The following is an 18,460-nucleotide window of genomic DNA, read 5'->3' on the forward strand; positions in this document are numbered from 1 at the left end:
TCATTCGTTTAAATAAAAAAGGTACAAAACTTGAAGTTTATACATGTATTTTCAATTAGATCTAACTGGAGCCCTGAAGCTGACTTTCATCTTCATTGTAAAAACATGTAGTCAAGCAGATATCTCCATAGAAGATAAGAATGTTTATCTGCAAGGACAAGTAGAGTTTGTAAAATTTGAATAAAAGTAATAAATGTGCTAAAATTGTAAATATCACCTCTAACCCTGTTCATACGTCTAATGTTTATTGTCAGTAAAATAGAATATAATTACATGTACAATATAGAATTTTCATTAAAAAAATACTATAACATATAACATTTAAAATAGTTTTCAATTTGGAGGATTCCACTGGTAATAATTGATAAGCAAATAAAGGCATGTTTTATTTGATTAAAGTCCTGTGTATGTGTGTGTTCTATCCCCCATTTTGTATTAAATATTGGTTAATATTATTTTGTTTTGAACATATTTAATTGTATTATATATACAAAAGCTTTGGATAGGAGTTCGATAATTTTCTTGCACATGTAATGTAATAACTTAAATAATTTAGTTACAATTAAAACTATAAAGTTATACATATAATAATTTATATATTAATATAATGAATTTTAAATTTTCAATTCGAAATGATTTATGTAAGGATCTTCTATAAACATGTATAATAAGTTTTAATTCTGAAGTATTTTAAATAGAATTAATTTGCCTTAGCATTTAAAATAAAATAAATTGAAATCTTCTTGTAAAGCACAATTCATGATTTTAATTGTAACCAATCATTTTATCAATCCAATATATTTACATTTACTTAACATGCATGCTTCTCAAAATTAAAGAAAGACACTCAAATTTCTGTTCATCAATACTTGGTACTTTTCCTATAAACAAAATTACACATCTTCAAATATAAGATATCCTAAAGTTTAACTGATACATGTACATGTAATCATTAACAAAATACTTTTCAATAAAAATATTATGTTTATTTGCAATTTTGTTTTTTTTTTCCAACAAGCCTTTTTTCGTATAAATTCAATTTTAAAAAATAATAAGAGAATTTTTATAAGTAAAATTAAGTAAAAAAAAAAAAAAAAAAAAAAAAAAAAAAAAAAAAAAAAAAAAAAAAAACAACCAACCAAACAAACAAAAAACAGTAAGTACAACGAAGACGTACATGCTTCTTAAATATAAGGTTTCTGTCTATTATTCTGATGAGCAGATATGTTTATGGTGAAACGTATATATACAGCCTTATATAGAAAAATATTCTAATGATTGAATGTTTTGAAATGTAACTTTACATGCAAAGCCTGACAGAGATATCTCAAAATATATCAGTTGGCATGTACTAGTATTAAACACGACGTGTAGTACTAAGTCTCGTGCAGTACTGTAACCGTGTCCTCTCAGGGCATAGAACACGTGTGTTATATAATTTGGTTTCTGCTTTTATTGAATGATGAACAAAAATACTTGCATTCCACTCCTTTTTTGCATGTTAATAGGTATATTTTGCAAAAAAAAAAAAAAAAAAAAAAAAAAAAAAGAGAGAGAGAGAGAGAGATGTTTGTGAAACACTTATGCCCCTCCCCCCCCCCCCCCTCTGGACATAAATTATAGGGTCACAAGCCTTTATTATGGGAAGTGCAAATGGAAATGAATTTGACCTCTTGGACTTAAAATCTATCGGTACTATTTGAGATGCATCAACCAGAAATAGTCTTCTTCATCACATCTTTGGCAAAAACAAGTTTCTCATGATATTTCAGTAATTTTAAAATTTGTTCAACCTTTGCAGAGGTTATGAACGGAAAGCAAATATTATTGGAATTGTTCTAAGTCCAAGGGGCATAACTTGACCTAGATATTCTTATGATAACTCTGCATGTTTACCAAATTTCATTACAGCATGTGCAACCTCTGCGAAGAAAATGAACAGAAACTGTTGGTGGACCGACAGACAGACAGACCGACCGACCGACCGACCAACAGACAGCAGCAAAGACATATATGTACGCCCTCCCTTCTTCGAACAGGGCATCAAAACCCAATTATGAGGGCGTTCTTGAATATTTGAGATACACTGTCCCAAGCAAGCGTGAAAATATATTAATATACCCTTAATGAATAACAGTTAAGTGCCCAAACGTGTAGATTAGAATTACTGAAAGTCTTTCGTACAAGACACCGTGAAACTGGAATTTATTAAATGCAGAAGTGAGATAAGCCAAAAAACAAAACAAAAAAACAATTTGCCAGCGTTCGACGTCTTATGACGAATGTGTAAAATGTAGAGGCAACCAGGAATTACACGGAAAGTCTTTTCCTTGTAATTCCGAGACGCCTCTACATTTAACATAGTTAGAAATTGGCACTTCCGTTGCTTTCAGTTTCAGTGCTAGATACCGAGCACGGTTTGGTTTACTGCATGTTTTATACGGCAAGTTCAAATCGGCAGACGATTGAAGGGCGTTTATCAACTATTTTTGAAGCTAGCTCACCCGACATCGGTAGGAAAAGTGTAGATATTGATTAAAATCAAGTGTGAACCGACCCTCCCCCTTTGAAATCCAAGATGGCAATTGTCATGGGTATAGATTCTTGTAAGGGTTTGAGAAATTTGACTTCTCGCCCCAAGACCATAAACTGAGAACAGGCTTAATCCAAATTTTGATTTTTAATACATGTATCTTGAGTTTTATTTACTGTATTTGGTTAAAAAATTTGCAATTTTTATGACATTTAAATTCAAACAAACGTCATGATGAAAATTTTGTTTGATTATCAAAATTATTTCAGAAAGTTATATTGGTTTGAAATTTTGACTTAAAGCTGAACATGACTCGTAAATAGGCATATGCCATTTTCGATAATTACTATATAGCTACGATATCAGCACCGGGGTATAGCCTTCGCATTCGTTACATCTGGCTGCTTTATTGTCAAGGGCTTCGGCGTGGAATGGCGACACGTGTTCGTGCTGGTTATCTTATATTACCCATGTTTACATTTTAGTGCAGTTATACGTGTATTTGTGTTTGTTTGTATACTGCACTGACCTGTGCAACTGCTGTAAGTTGTTTGGTATATCTTACTCTTCTGTATTAGAAGAAGTACACAGTTATTTTTTTTTCGACACCAAGTGCTGTGTAGCATACGTCTGTCTACACCAATGACGACTGATTACACTGAACAGCGACTAAGTGAGCGGCTTTATATAGGGCCCTCAGATATATAGCGAGAAACCAATCGAATATGGCGGACGGATTCCTTTTACGAAGCGTGTTCAGCTTTAAGTGACTAAAGTCTGTTCTCAGTTTATCAGTGGTCTTGGAGCCTGATGTGCATAAGACATAACTGTTTACTTAACTGGCCTATAGTATGATAGCCAATCATAGTTCTTTGTTTTAATTCGAAGATCTATAATTATTAGTTACATAGTTTTGTAGTGCTCAGTACGGGATCATACATGGTTAGTAAATTTTATACCTCTCGAGGCGAAGCCGTATCCGGTCATTTCAAAACTAGATTCAATGTACCGTACCCCACCGATGACATAATCATATAATTTAATTTTGTTTGTATTCTAGCCTCTGATTGGTTAATATCCAAAAAGGAACACAAATTATTTCTGTATAACCTGGTTTGGTATGGGGACACCCCCCCTTGACAACCAGCTGAATCATCTGTATTCATACAATCCTCTCATTTCCAGTCCTCGGGATTCATGGAAAATTCCAGATTTAAACCTTTAACTCCAAACAATAATTCGATCTTACCACATGTAAACAAACAACAAGGAGCCCCATGTATCAGTTTTTACATCCCCTCGCTTCCCATCACTACCGTTACTACGATTGTATTATTGAGCGGCAAATTTGAACTAATAAAAAGCAACGAAATTTTACACCCATAATTATTTAATGAATTTAAAATTATATTATAAGGAATGACTCTAGTTCTTGGCCAAATCATTCGTGTATAACCTGGTTTGGGTCAGCTTACGCTGTTTTATAATCCGCTTCGCGGATTATAAAGCGTAAACTGACCCAAACCAGGTTATACTCGAATAATTTGACCAAGAATTAGAGTCATTCCTAAAATATATTCAGGTGTCTATGGTTTGTACAATTGCTTCTCCTCCTTAGGCCTATATGTTTCATCACTCCCGTACAGTGCCTATTATGACGTCGCATTATATACGTAATATTGTTTTGTGAGTGAACATACAGACAGTTTTGAAGAAATTTTGTAAAGGGAGAAAAACTTTCATAATGTGTGCTTACTGACGTTGGTTAAATTTTTAATTGTCAACAGACATTCGGCAAGCCTCATATCCATTGACAATTAAAAAGATTAAGGAATTCCGAGTTGTTTTAAAATAAGTGTTACAAAAGAACGATATCTCCAGTTGACCGTGTATTGATTTTTTAAAAGTATTATATTTTGAGTGTAGAAATTATCCAAGTTCTAGAAACAATCTTTTAATCCACATGTTTTTTGTCTGATGAATAAATTAATCACTCTTTTATTCATAAAATATGAATTCGATCGAACAATTATAAGGTGATGTGAATTTGCCTGTACAAAAATAACAATATCTTAAGTTTTGCTGCTGTCTATGAATTTATTGATGAAACTGGTAGATTTTACATTGCGATGTATCTCAGTAACAGGATTTCACTTGTATAACTTTATTTTTCATTTATTTATTTTCCAATACCCTGATACCATGGATATTTGTCACATGATCATGCAGATGATTTTTTTTAAAATCCCTTTTGTTTATTATCACAAAATTCATAATCCTATGATGACATTCATTTAAATTAGAAATAAATATCAACTAGAGGTACTGTGAGCACAGAGCTCACAAAATGATATCCCCCGCCTCCCATATGAGTATAATGAAAAAGTTCATTTTTTGCTATGCAAAACCAAAAATATCTGTCCGATCAGAACATAAAATAGAAGCTGCACAATTGCACTATGTAATAAAGATTCTTTAAAATTCTTACTTAATTTTACTCAGTGGTATAGAAGGAGTTGCTAATAAGGGATATATGTAGGTACAACCATGTTATAGAAAGAATGGCAGTGCCGATGTCTTGCTATGGGAAACCCAAAATAACTGTCCAATCGAAAAGTAAAAAGAGGAAGTGCACAATGATACTATGTAATAAAGAATCTATTAAAGTGTCAGTGCTAAAGGAGTTGTGTATGGGACAACCCGAAAATTACGGACGTGCGGAAGAACGGACACCTCCATCACTATATACCCCCGCTTTTCAAGCATAGGGGTGGGTTTAAAATATGTAATAACATTATGTATCCCTTAAAGCAATTCAACCTGCTCTAGCTTATTTTTAAAAAGAGCTTCCTGTTTACTATGTAATATGTATTATTCAATTCACAGATTTGCTGATTTTTCTCATGAATTCATTTTTTAAAAAGTAACAAAATCATATATATTTACGGTGAATATTTCTATTTTTATTCCATATTTCTTAATTTGTATACAATAAAAATAGAACAAGATGCACATTGGATGGCTTGCTTCGCCTGCAAAAAGAAAAACGAGAATGAAAAAAATATACATTTTATAAAATTAAATGCATAATTATGAAGCTGATTTTATCGTTTATGAATGTAAGAATTCATCTTTTGACTTTCATCATTTAATCCTAAATTGTTTCAGGTTGACTGGCCATATTTTTCTTTAATATTTACCTTCAATGAGGATATATTTGGTAAGCTGATGAACTCGTGAACTTTAACCGGAAGTGGCGGTGTTCTGGAGAAGCAGGGGCAACAAAACCAAAAGTACTGAAAAAAACAAAAGAAAATTGATTATTTTTTAAAGTTATTCGCATGTCAGAAGGTATTCATTCATTTACTTAAATTTTCTTACTAAAAAAAATTGTTTCTTTCGATCGCATTATCTAGAATTCGGAATCATTTTTAATTTAAATATTTAAAGTTATTCGCATGTGTCAGGATGTTTTCATTTATTTAATTTATTTTTCTTACTAAAAGTTTTTTTTTTGCTTCGCATTCTTATACAGGGATTAACTAGAAACAGAATAATTATTATTTAAAACATGTTTTCTGTTGTTAAAAGCTGGTAATTTTCATTGATATGGATTTAAAAAAAAACTTACACAAAAGACCGGCGCCGTTTCCACCGAAAATTCCGTTATTCTGGGTCTGTGTGCTGCCAAGAGCCAGCTCCAAGGGAATAGAAGGGGCAACGGGGGGAGTCACTGGGGTGGGAACAGCGTATGGGATGTACATAGCTTTGCCGGATTTTCCCATACGAGCGTATCCCATTCCGGATCCCATGACGTAACCCATTCCGGATCCCACTCCCATGGCGTATCCAGTAGAGAGTGGTCCATAGCTGGGAGCGTATCCTCCAATGTAAATTAAACGATCGTCGTCAAATAAATCATCATCATATATATCATCGAAATCCCAACCATTTTGGGCGTGGACTGCAGCCACAGAGACGAGAGCTAGAACGGCGAGTGTGACGAAAGAACGCATCTAAAAAAGATTAAGATAGATTTTGTTTTTGCAAAAAGAAAAAAAAATAAGTAAATAAATAAATAAATAAAATATACTTCAAGAGAATTTAAAACAAAAAGATTATTCTAACAAAAACATGATATGAATAAGAAATCAAAACTTTCAAAATTTAACCATATTAATAATGATTCTTGAGAATCATTGAAATAAAGGTAACTGGTAACTTGATCTTTTACCTTGTAGTGCAAAAGTGTTTGTGGTAAATGAACTGAAAATCTTAAATTATATATGCAAAGAGAGTCATGGTCGACCACCTTCAAAACGTAATCCCACAGGTAATAGTCAGACAGAATTTACATAGATGTATATATGTACAGGTAATAAGCATGTGATCTCGGGTAACATGTCTCCTCTGAGGGCATTGGACACATGTATTATATAAAATGTTCTGCTTTAATTTGTTTTGGTACATGAATTCCACTTCATAATATTGCATTTAATTTGTTTATCTCTTATATTTTATTTCAAATCTCATGGCATAAAACTATGAGGATGTGAATTTATTTAGAATACATGTAAAATAACAAAAGAAGATAGTCTAACCAATTTATTGAAACTATAATTTTTAATCCTAAAATATTAGTATCTAGAAATCAGAAAATCGAGACAATTTGTGAGATTATTTTCTAGAATGACGCCCATACCCCATAATTGAAAGTTCGGAACAATCATTGCAATTTGTTACTCTATACTAATATTTAAAAACTTTTTTAACAATAATTATTTCTTTTTCATTCGGTACATGTATCTGGCACTACAGCAAGCATTCTTAGAGTGTTTCATACATTTGTACATGTATATATAGTTATGGCCAGGATATCATTCAGATCGTTAATACCGATTTTGCCTTCTGCAATATACACTGATACTGACACTCATTTTTGAGAGAATATTTCGCACAGGTATGTGTAATCGTAAATTTCAAGCGGTACGATAAATGATTTTGAATTAATATGTATTTCCATATAACAGACCATATACCACATCGTTAATAGAAAGATGTCGATTATACTTGAGTAGATTTTCAATAAATTGTATAATGTGTAGTCGAAACATTCATTTCCATTTTCAGTCGACCGAGGACCAAATTTGAATGGAAAAAAAGTTGGAATCCGATCCGGTGCAAACATGGTTTACGGCCATGCTATTAAAAAAAACCCCAGAGAACTAAATTTTAATTAAATTTGTCTCTTTTTGTCAGTGTCAAATATTAAGGGATTTCTCCAGTTTTAAGGAATTGCAAGCGTCATAATTTATTGAATCAAGTTATGAAGTCGAAACGATAATTTTTTTTAAATGGACAGCTGTATACTAAGTCGAATATCTTAAGCTAAAAACTTTTTGTAAAACAAAACAGTACTATTAATCTATTAAATCATGGGAAACGGAAAGTTCAGCAAATTTCTTAGATTCTACAAAATAAGCAGATGTTTTTATCGTAATTTGCATCATCTAGTTCGTAGAAGAAGATGGGCGAACAAGGCAAGCGAAATGCCTATAGTGTGACAAACATGAATGTGAAAAATTAAATCTCAATTATAACAAAATTTTCTTTGATATTTCATCTAACATTAAAGTAATACTTAATGTAAAATCTCCACAATTTGCAAAAATCTCACAGATTGAAATTATTTGCCTATGAAATAGTATACACACACTTAAGAGGGTTAAAAGAATAATTCTGCTCGCCTTGTTAACCCAACTCCTTTATTTAAACAAGTCGTAAAAATTATATATCAGAGAAACATGTACACAGAGTGTGTTCACTTCCAATCCATTAGAACCTAGGCAGTAATATAACACTTATTGGTGGAATGATGAGATATATGCTCGTGTGAATTATTCATAACTGAGAATATGTATGAAATACCATAGAAAAACTACCATTTTATTTCGAAATTTGCAAATTCTATTATATTTTACCTGTTCTGCACCACTCTTTGTTTTCAGCACTATATCTCTAAATATGGGAATCATATGGAAGGAAAAACGTCATGGAGCTTGGAAAAGTTAACATTCTGATGCTGCACATTCAGATTTGGTCTACATTTTCAAAGTTCAGATTTTCATTTACTATAAGCCTAATTATGTGCTTATAATTTGAGGTATGTTAATAAAATTCATAAGTATTGCTACGCTTCATATCAAACTGCATGTATTTTCAAACATCGCATGCACTATTAGACAAGTAACTTTACCCTACGGCTTAAGATTAGTATTTCAATGTTAAATTATGCAAAATGTCAAAGCTCTATTTATACAAAGAACAAGAGCTAAAAAGCAGAATTTACTTATTTATTGAAGCTGATCTTGTTTACATATAGTACATGTATGTGCATGTACATGTACATAAAAGGACGTATACCATGCTACATTTTTAATTTAATTTGTAAGGACATATATTTTTTCTTCTTTTCTGATACGGGAAATTTTAGGTAACACTATGCTATCATACAACACCCTTGGTTAAATTTTTGCAACTTGCATACAGTCGATGCTTTCTGAAACATTTCTATTCGCGACTATGTCAAGGTATTGACAAATTAAAATATAGGTACATGTACATATTTCTATTTATGAAATGATTTCAAGAGGTCTTATCACAAAGAATCTCTGAATTAAAATCGAGACAATGTCATACTAGATAACAACATTCACGAGGGTCAATCTAGGTTAAATACAACTGATTGGCGATATTTTGACCAGGATGGGTTTTAAAGCGGAATTTTTACTTATTGCAGCCCGGAGGACCGGGCTGCTCTATACATATAAGTTTAAGTGTTGGTATATGGGGATTGAGGTGGGAGAAGTTATTCAGAATTAAAGGTTTTCTAAACATTAAAAAGATTGTTAATCAGAATGTTCTTTCCCTTTATAAATTACGAGATACACAATATATTTACTTCCATAAAGTGAATCTGTAAAAATATATATGTTTTTCATATTTAATATATAAAGTTGCTTATCATTTACTATCGAAAAAACGACAGGTCCCCTTTTTTAGAACATCGAATTTTACTTATCGCATAAAAACGTAAAAACGTACTTTACACAGTTCGTGTTTTATATTCTTAAAGTGAAAGACATTTTTGAAAATAGGTGATGCATGTGTCTGGTTTCAATTTATATTTTATGCAGCCAACATTTACTTGAGGAATTGATAAAGTTTAAAAGATTATCGTTTTTGTTCGATTTTCATCCGACTATAGGTTTTCAAAATATTCTCGACTATCGTCTCCATCATTTAGACGCATGCCTTTTTCACACATATCGAAGCGATTTGATGATCAAGACTCATTTCCATTGTTTACTTTATTTATTTCCCGGGCGACAATTGATGGTTACATCAATGTTTTCTTGTTCTTTTTGTGATAACCTTTGCGCAGTTTAAATCAATAGAATGTGAAGAAATCAATGCTTTCCTGTTGCAAATTATTGAAAAACACGAGCGAATAATTGCACGTCTTGAAGAGAAGATAGATAAACAGGACAGACGAATTTTTGAGTTAGAGAAAAGTTGTGCGCCTCACTCACTTAAACTTTCAGATAAATTCCGTGATGATGCGAGTATTCATCGCAAAGTGCAATAGTGATGAATGGACCAGTGAAAGAGAGGGGATTCAAGAACAGTTTACTACAATCAGTGTCCCATAAGAATAAAACCAAAAGTATCGAAACTTTGGAAAGCAACAAACAGCGGCCCCGAAGGTTACTTTTGGGTATGTCCACATACATGTATAGTGCATCAAAATATTAAGAACATTAAAACCCCCATCTCTTTCCTTCTCTCTCTCTCTCCCTCTCTCTCTCTCTGATCCTTGCCGTTTTCTAAACGCAAAGGCATATTTAAATTATCAAAAATGTTTAAAATGCATGCATTTTTAAATTTCTGTCGAAAGTATGAATATCAAAATTAATTATTTACATTTTTCCTTTACAGGGTCAACCACACCCCCCTCAGTCGAAGAATCTGAAGCCATAGGGTTTTATGCATATCTTGGAGCTCATGATTCCACACCTGCACCCAACAAAATGGTACTGTTTGATACTGTTAAAGCCAACGTCGGCAATGCTTACAATCCCTTCAGCGGCGTCTTCACCGTTCCCAAGTCAGGGGTCTATGTCTTTTCGTAGACAATCGAATGTGATGGCGGTGGAAGCATTTTCACCAAAATAGTTAAAAATGCTGAAGATTTCGGTTCTATTGCATCCGATAGTAACCAGGAACCGGAGTATCGCATGTCCACGGACCGTGGCAAATAAAGGGGATATTGTTTTTGTTCGCGTCCATTCCGTTCACAGTTCCAGAATACACAGTTCTGATCAGGCACGATCTTCCTTCAGTGGATGGAAATTAAACTGATGAAAATATGAAAGTTTTTTTTTGTTGGATAATTTTTGCAAAACAATATTTCAAGTTACTTTTATTTGCAATAATAAAAAAATTGGCTCTAACGGTGTTATGTAGTTTTCCTCTTCGATTTATCGGATTCTGATTGGAATGTCAAGATAACTGTTTTATACTGATGATCTTTTCATAATCATCTCTGGAGAAGGGCGTTTCTACAGACATGTACGTCCTTCTTGTAAAACTAAGTAAATATACGACGGTTGTCCCAAAAAGTCGTAGACAAATTTTATAACTTGTTAACATTCAACCAATACTCACCAAATTTAGCATGGCTATAATTTTTCAATGTTCCTTAAAATAGTGAATTCTTAAAAAATATCTTTCATAGTAATAATATTATGACTATTAATAGGAAGATCGATCTGGTCCGTCGGCACACGAACAAAATGTGGTAATAACTTGTTTCTCTGGTAATATGTAGAACATAAAACTCAAATTTATATCAGTAAAACCAGAAACAAAGTCTTACATGTAGTTATATGTGAAATGTTCACATAAATAGCATCAAAGACCGAGGATTGGTGTCGTAATTTTCAAAGGGTTGTTGGAATTGAGTTTGCTGCAAATGATGTCAAATGTTTTAGCGGCGCACGGGGATGTAATAAAATTGTTTCAAACGTGGTTCGTCCACTTCAGAGACGAAAACAGTTATAGAAGTGACATAACACATTAAAACGTTGGTAGAAAAGTTGTTTATAAATGACATAAGCGATTCAAAGACATTTTTCATCTCCGTACCGAAAATAGTTAGGCCTATAAGAAGTAGAGTACTGTTTGTTCAGACGGTGAAGAACGTTATGGGTCTCGATCGACGTCAAACTTTATGTATTCTTTGTTTCCTATAATGTAAGGCGACCTTTCGAGGATTGAAATTTGATTCTGATTTTAAAAGAAAAACTATGTACAGTGGTGGATTTTAATGAGTCCCTCATTTAATAGTAGTTTGTCAGTTTAGAAAATCAATGAGATGCTTAAGAGACGTGTGTTTAGCACACGGGGCAGTACTTAAAAATATTATCATGACGTATTAAGAGGAGAAATTACGCTTGCTTTCGTGCGCCGATGCACACTTACATGTATATGCTTTCTTCATTTTTAGATTATTTTCTTATTAATTGTGTTATCATCATGAAACTTGACATTTATGAAATATATGATCAAAGAATGTTGTCTTTTACTACGACAAGAAAAGAAAGTTAATTTAGCGAAGATGTTTTCCCTGTCTACGACTTTTTGGAACACTCGTATATCTATATATAGATAAATAAATACAGTCTGGGAATAAAGGGATATACATGTTCAAATAAATGTTACAATTTTACTTTCCCCATCAATATACTAAATACAGTGAGTTTGTCAGTGATATTGATATTGATGTTTTTCATAATGATAAATTTTCAGAGCTATACACATGTACATGTATGCTCTGTTGTTGTCACCAATTTTTTTGTCTAAATAAATATTTCGCTCGATTAATTCATTAATTTAGATACTCTTCCATAATAAAACAATTGGTAAAATTGCTGCAATAAGAACTGCTTTTACAAAGTAAGCATTTTGTAAATTCTATCAAACAAACATCCACACGTATATGTTAAACAAATTATTGAATGATACTAGTAGCTACATGGATAGAGTAGACTGTACCAAATCTCAATGAAGGTATTATGTTTGGGTTGAAAATGAAAAGCAATATTCAATTCCATAAAATTTCTAAGAAAATAATTCAGATAGTGGTAACAGGCCCGTAAGAAGCAATTTCACTTTGAGGGGGCACAACCATACATTTTCAGTTGAAGAGGCACTATCAACTACCAAAATTCCCTGACAAGCAAAAAAAAAAAAAAAAAAAAAAAAAAAAAAAAAAAAAAAAAAAAAACCCGGTTCCTACGGCCATGGGTAAAACCAAGTAGATTTAGAGGGACTACATTAAGGTTTCACCCTAGATCCGCTGGAAAGGGGATTCCCTTTGTCTGCGTACACTTCGTCTATAACCTGGTTACACTCCTTTTTTGAAACATTTTGCAAAATTATCTTAAACTGATGAATGATTACTACAATTTTATTCGCCACTAATTACTATGATTTCAAACAGATTTCATGTAAAATCAAATAAATGAAAATAAATAAACAAGATGTGTTTGTGAAACACTGATGCCCCCGTATGACAGCTTATGGCAAAGGTTAAAGTTTCTCAAATACAAGTCAAACTTTAGGTCGAGAGATCACAAATATTGGTACCCAAAAAAAGGTCTTGTCTCGAGGAATATACCTGTGAAATTTGAAAGCCCTGAAAACTGTTCAAAAGTTACGGCCAAGGTTTAAGTTTTTTAAAAATAAGTAAAACGTTAAGGTCAAGGTCAAATGAGGCCCCAAGGGAAGGTCTTGTCACAAGTGATACACATGTTCGTGAAATGTGAAAGCCCTAGAACCAAATGTTCACATGTTATGGCCAAGGTTAACGTTTTTTAATTGTAGGTCAAACTCCAAGGTCAAGGTCAATGCTAAAATTGTTGGTATCCAAAGGAAAGTCTTGTCACAAGGAATGCACATGTGAAGTATGAAAATCCTAGCACCAAATTAAATGCTTAAAAGTTATAGCTAAAATTAAAGTTTTTCAAAACTAGGTCAAACTCCAAGGTCAAGATGAAAGGGTCAAAATTGTTAGTATTCAAAAGAACGTCTTGTCACAAGAATTATATATGTGAAGTATGAAAGCCCTAGCACCAACCATTCAAAAGTTATGGCCAAGGTTAAAGTTTTTCAAAAGTATTTCAAACTCCTAGGTCAAGGTCAAAGGGTCAAAGTTGTTGGTATCAAAAGGAAGGTCCTGTCACAAGGATTACATGTACATATGTGAAGTATGAAAGTCTTAGCACCAACCGTTCAAAAGTTATAGCCAAGGTTAAACTTTTTCAAAAGTAGGTCAAGGTAAAAGAGTCAAATTGTTTGGGATCCAAAGGGCGGTCTTGTCATAAGGAATAGACGTATTAAATATGAAAACCCTTGCACCAACTGTTCAAAAGTTATGGCCAAGGTTAAAGTTTTTCAAAGTAGGTCAAACTTCTAGGTCAAGGTCAAAAGGTCAAAGTTGTTGGTATCCAAAGGAATAACTTGTCACACGAAATACACATGTGGAGTATGAAAGCACTAGCACCAACTATTTTATAGTTATGACCAAGGTTAAAGTTTTTCAAAAGTATTTCAAACTCCTAGGTCAAGGTCAAAGGGTCAAAGTTGTTGGTATCCAAAGGAAGGTCCTGTCAAAAGGATTACATGTACATATGTGAAGTATGAAAGTCTTAGCACCAACCGTTCAAAAGTTATAGCCTAGGTTATACTTTTTCAAAAGTAGGTCAAGGTAAAAGAGTCAAATTGTTTGGGATCCAAAGGACGGTCTTGTCATAAGGAATAGACGTATTAAATATGAAAACCCTTGCACCAACTGTTCAAAAGTTATGGCCAAGGTTAAAGTTTTTCAAAGTAGGTCAAACTTCTAGGTCAAGGTCAAAAGGTCAAAGTTGTTGGTATCCAAAGGAATAACTTGTCACACGAAATACACATGTGGAGTATGAAAGCACTAGCACCAACTATTTTATAGTTATGACCAAGGTTAAAGTTTTTCAAAAGTAGGTCAAACTCCAAGGTCAAAGGGTCAAAGTTGTTGGTATCTAAAGGAAGGTCTTGTCACAAGGAACACACATGTGTAGTTCGAAAGCCCAAGCACCACTGTTCAAAAGTTATGGCCAAGGTTAAAGTCTCATAAAATTTTGCAAAAGTGGGTCAAACTCCAAGGTCAAGTATGATGGTACCCCCCAAAAGGATCTTGTCACAAGGAATACACATGTGTAGTTTGAAAGCCCAAGCATCACTGTTCAAAAGTTATGGCCAAGGTTAAAGTCTCATAAAATTTTGCAAAAGTGGGTCAAACTCCAAGGTCAAATATGATGGTACCCCCAAAAAGGGTCTTGTCACAAGGAATATACACATGTGAAATATGAAAGTCGTAGCTCTAACCAATCAAAAGTTATGGGCAAGGTTAAAGTTTTTGCGGACAAACAGACGGCTAGACAGACGAACGGACAGGGCAAAAACTATATACCCCCTAATCTCCGATAAGGGGGCATAAAAACAATAGGAGAGTATCACTGCGTCTAATTATCGCTAATTATCTTATCTATCGTGATCGGGAGGTCGTGAGTTCGAATCTCGGCCGCGACTGACCTAAGTCGATAAAAATGGGTAGCAACTGTTCCTTCGCTATGCGCTCGGCACTGTGAAGTGAAAGTTGCGGGTCCTTCGAATGAGACCTTAAAAACCGAGGCCCCGTGTCACAGCAGGCGTTGGCACGATAAAGATCCCTCACTGCTCAATGGCCCTGAGTGCCGAGTATAGGTCAAAATTTTAAGCCCTTCACCGGTATATGGTGACGTCTCTATTTGAGTGAAAAATTCTCGAATGGGGCGTAAAACAACATACAATCAAACACCTTTGGAAGTTTGAGGCCCCTTTGGACATTTTCAGTTTTCACGACACGGTTTTGTGTCATATTTCTTGAGACTGCAATGTATAAACAGAACCCCCTCTGAACATATTTAAAATTGAGACGTCAATTTTAGGCCTTTGATTTATTATTTTTTTTATACATGCAATAATATAAATTCAAAATTATAAATGATTCTCTTTTATTCCCTTACATAATCTTTTAGAATATCACAACTTCTCGGAATAGCACTCCGAATTATATTTGCAGTGTATTCGTCAACACCAAAATAAATATATGATAAATAAATAAAACACATGGCGTACAAACGTATACATGTATAACTTCTCCCTGAGATCTAAGACTTCCGTGAATCTGGAAAAATGCAATCAATTAATGTTGCACTAAATAAATAAGTGCCACATCAAATAAGGCTATGAAGAATTTTTGATGAGCGTTCAAACCAAAAAGTAATTCGTATATACATGTATACTGTAGAATAAAGTCTTAGCTTAAGGTCAGATGACACGTTCCTCAAATATTTGTTTTATATCTCTGGTATTATATAAAAAAAACTATTCATAATTTTTGATTTCTTATGATTTCTAAATTGTTTTTGATATGTTTGAAAACATAACTACACCAAAAATGTGACATAAGCAATTCAAAAGATTACCTATAAGGATTATATAAGAAATATCATACTCCTGTATTTTGCACAAATGACTGGTAAGGTACTTCAATTTTTTAAGTGGAAATTTCTTTAAGTAACAATACTTCAATGACAAATTCTTGGGAAAAATTATATATTTTTAAGGAACGTGTCGTCTGACCTTCTCATTTTTCTCCCGCTCAAGAAATAAAATAAAATAAATAGATAAATAATTTATTTATTTATTTATTTATTTTTTAAATCCGATATATATTGTATAGACAATAAAATTTTGAAATTCTCTAGTGTTCAGTGCATGTTTTGCTTAAAGATTATAGTTATAAAACAAAGTCTGCTCCAAATGTCAATTGACAACTTTTTTTCTATTGTCAGAAGGATCTCAATCTATACTCAAAACAACAATGCCATGTCCGAAAACAGCATCGATCTGTTACGTATAAGTTACTCGTATCAGACGACACAGAAAATCACTTTAAATATGGCTCCATAGTGCTTTTCGAAATGACCTTGATACGTATTCTTTGATTGTATTTTGAAGGGGAGCATTCCCAGTTGGGATCTTGCGTAGAATTTCTGTGGATTGTTGGTTTCATGGTTTTCGGTCTTTGGGATTTTTTTTATTTCACGACACGTTATTTTTTGTGTGTCAAAACTCTTTAAAAAATAAAAGCATTTCCTAAATTATTGTACGATTATTTGATTGTTAAGATAATATTATTAATCAAAATGAGAATGTGGTTATAATTCTATGGAACTAATGAACTCTGTGTAATATTTCTGTGATGCACGATTAGTTGCCAACAAAATAATGATTACATAATTTAGAATAAAAACGCCTCAAAATAAAATTGATAAGGATAGTAGCAAAAACCTAGCCCAAGTCATATTAGACTTAAACATGGTGCGGAAAATGTATGTATGCTCTCTCTCTGAATTAACTTCCTTTATTAAGACAAAAGAATATGCTGTGTTTCCATGATTACAAAAATTTCCTGTAATCTAGTCTAAAAATATTTTAGTCTACAGTCTGATAAGAACGTGCAGTGGTAATCTAGGTTAAATTTCATAAAAATAGATAAGAAGTAGATCACACAAAATCTCAAAGCAGTATATAGCACATTGTAGATTTAAAAAAAAATGGATTTAATCCTAGTGTTGACTGTGACGATTGCCGTGGGTTTTGGAAGAGCGCTTGGTGAGGATGAAAATGTTTCATTGCTGAGAATCATTGAAAAACACGAACAGATGATTCGACGTCTTGAAGAAAAGATAGATAAACAAGACAAAAGAATCACTGAACTTGAAAAAGAATGCGGTCATCACTCGCAAAAAGTTTCGGATATCAGTGATGCTTTGAGTACCTCTGAAACTGATGTCCATCATTATGAACGAAATGAAAAAGCAAAGCCAAGAGTTTTGAAAGATGTGACTATGGAGAAAAATAGCGAAAGAGCGAATAATGTAGACATCAGGATTAAGCGAAACCGACGTCTCCTTTTGGGTATGTCTAAAGAAAATGACAAAACATAGTTCTAATCATCTAATACACGTATATCCTTGTAACTATATCTCTAAATAGTTCTTTGCAGTTTCTTTACGCGATTTGAAATGATTGTTTAATTATGATTTTAAAGCAGGGCTCAAGCTTACGTTCGAAGGTAGAAAAGTCAAAATATCCGAGGAGATTCATTTATTTTTACAGGAACAACCCCGACACCCTCAGTTGAACCATCTGGTGTCATAGGATTTTACGCGTATCTCGGAACTCACGATTCAGCACCAGCACCAAACAAAGTAATTATTTTTGATACCCTCAAAGCAGCCACAGACCATGCCTACAACCCCTTCAGCGGCATCTTTACTGTTCCTGAAAATGGGATGTACGTCTTCACTTGGACGATCGAGTGCGATGGTCTTGGACAAATCTTCACTAAAATCGTAAAGAATTCCAACGTATTTGGTTCTATTGCGTCTGACAGCAACCATGAAGTAGAGTATCGCATGTCAACGGGTGTCGCAATGACTTTGGCAGACAAAGGCGATATTGTATTTATTCGCGTCCACAGTGCTCAGAATACTAAAATTCATAGCTCTGATTACGCACGATCTTCATTCAGTGGCTGGAAATTAAATTGATAAAAACTGTTAATTGTAAATTAATATTGTCATTTCTGGTAAAATGTTTGCATTATTTGTGTGTTATTTGTTGCCAAAAGTAATTGTGATCTGATTTTTTTTCCTATATTGTCTATGAATATTGAATAAATGAGGGCATTAAAACAGTAATATCATAACATTTTTC

General features: G+C 33.2%; 2 protein-coding genes across 2 annotated transcripts; one reads left to right on the forward strand and one right to left on the reverse strand.

Moving 5' to 3' along the window:
• Nucleotides 1-5,478: 5,478 nt before the first annotated feature.
• Nucleotides 5,479-6,549, reverse strand: LOC133202339 (uncharacterized). Its single transcript, XM_061338140.1, has 3 exons — nucleotides 6,165-6,549; nucleotides 5,734-5,829; nucleotides 5,479-5,565 (listed from the first exon to the last, which is right to left on the reverse strand). The coding sequence occupies exons 1-2, from the start codon at nucleotides 6,547-6,549 to the stop codon at nucleotides 5,777-5,779; spliced, it is 438 nt and encodes a 145-aa protein (XP_061194124.1). The 3' UTR covers nucleotides 5,479-5,565; nucleotides 5,734-5,776.
• A 3,634-nt stretch (nucleotides 6,550-10,183) lies between these two features.
• Nucleotides 10,184-10,725, forward strand: LOC133202909 (uncharacterized). The gene is made up of 2 exons (XM_061338772.1): nucleotides 10,184-10,310; nucleotides 10,532-10,725. The coding sequence occupies exons 1-2, from the start codon at nucleotides 10,184-10,186 to the stop codon at nucleotides 10,723-10,725; spliced, it is 321 nt and encodes a 106-aa protein (XP_061194756.1).
• The last annotated feature ends 7,735 nt before the right edge of the window (nucleotides 10,726-18,460 follow it).

The sequence above is a fragment of the Saccostrea echinata genome, unplaced genomic scaffold (assembly GCF_033153115.1).
Source record: "Saccostrea echinata isolate AGI-Se365-2 ecotype Australia unplaced genomic scaffold, CSIRO_AGI_Sech_v1 ptg000047l, whole genome shotgun sequence".
NCBI lineage: Eukaryota > Metazoa > Mollusca > Bivalvia > Ostreida > Ostreidae > Saccostrea > Saccostrea echinata.

Bases quoted from the DNA above. Each gene is read 5' to 3' on its own strand.
- LOC133202339 (XM_061338140.1), bottom strand. From the start codon at position 6,549: ATGCGTTCTTTCGTCACACTCGCCGTTCTAGCTCTCGTCTCTGTGGCT. The intron at 5,830-6,164 runs GTAAGTTTTTTT...TGTTTTTTTCAG, and splicing joins AAACGGCGCCGGTCTTTTGT to TACTTTTGGTTTTGTTGCCC.
- LOC133202909 (XM_061338772.1), top strand. From the start codon at position 10,184: ATGAATGGACCAGTGAAAGAGAGGGGATTCAAGAACAGTTTACTACAA. The intron at 10,311-10,531 runs GTATGTCCACAT...TTTCCTTTACAG, and splicing joins GCCCCGAAGGTTACTTTTGG to GGTCAACCACACCCCCCTCA.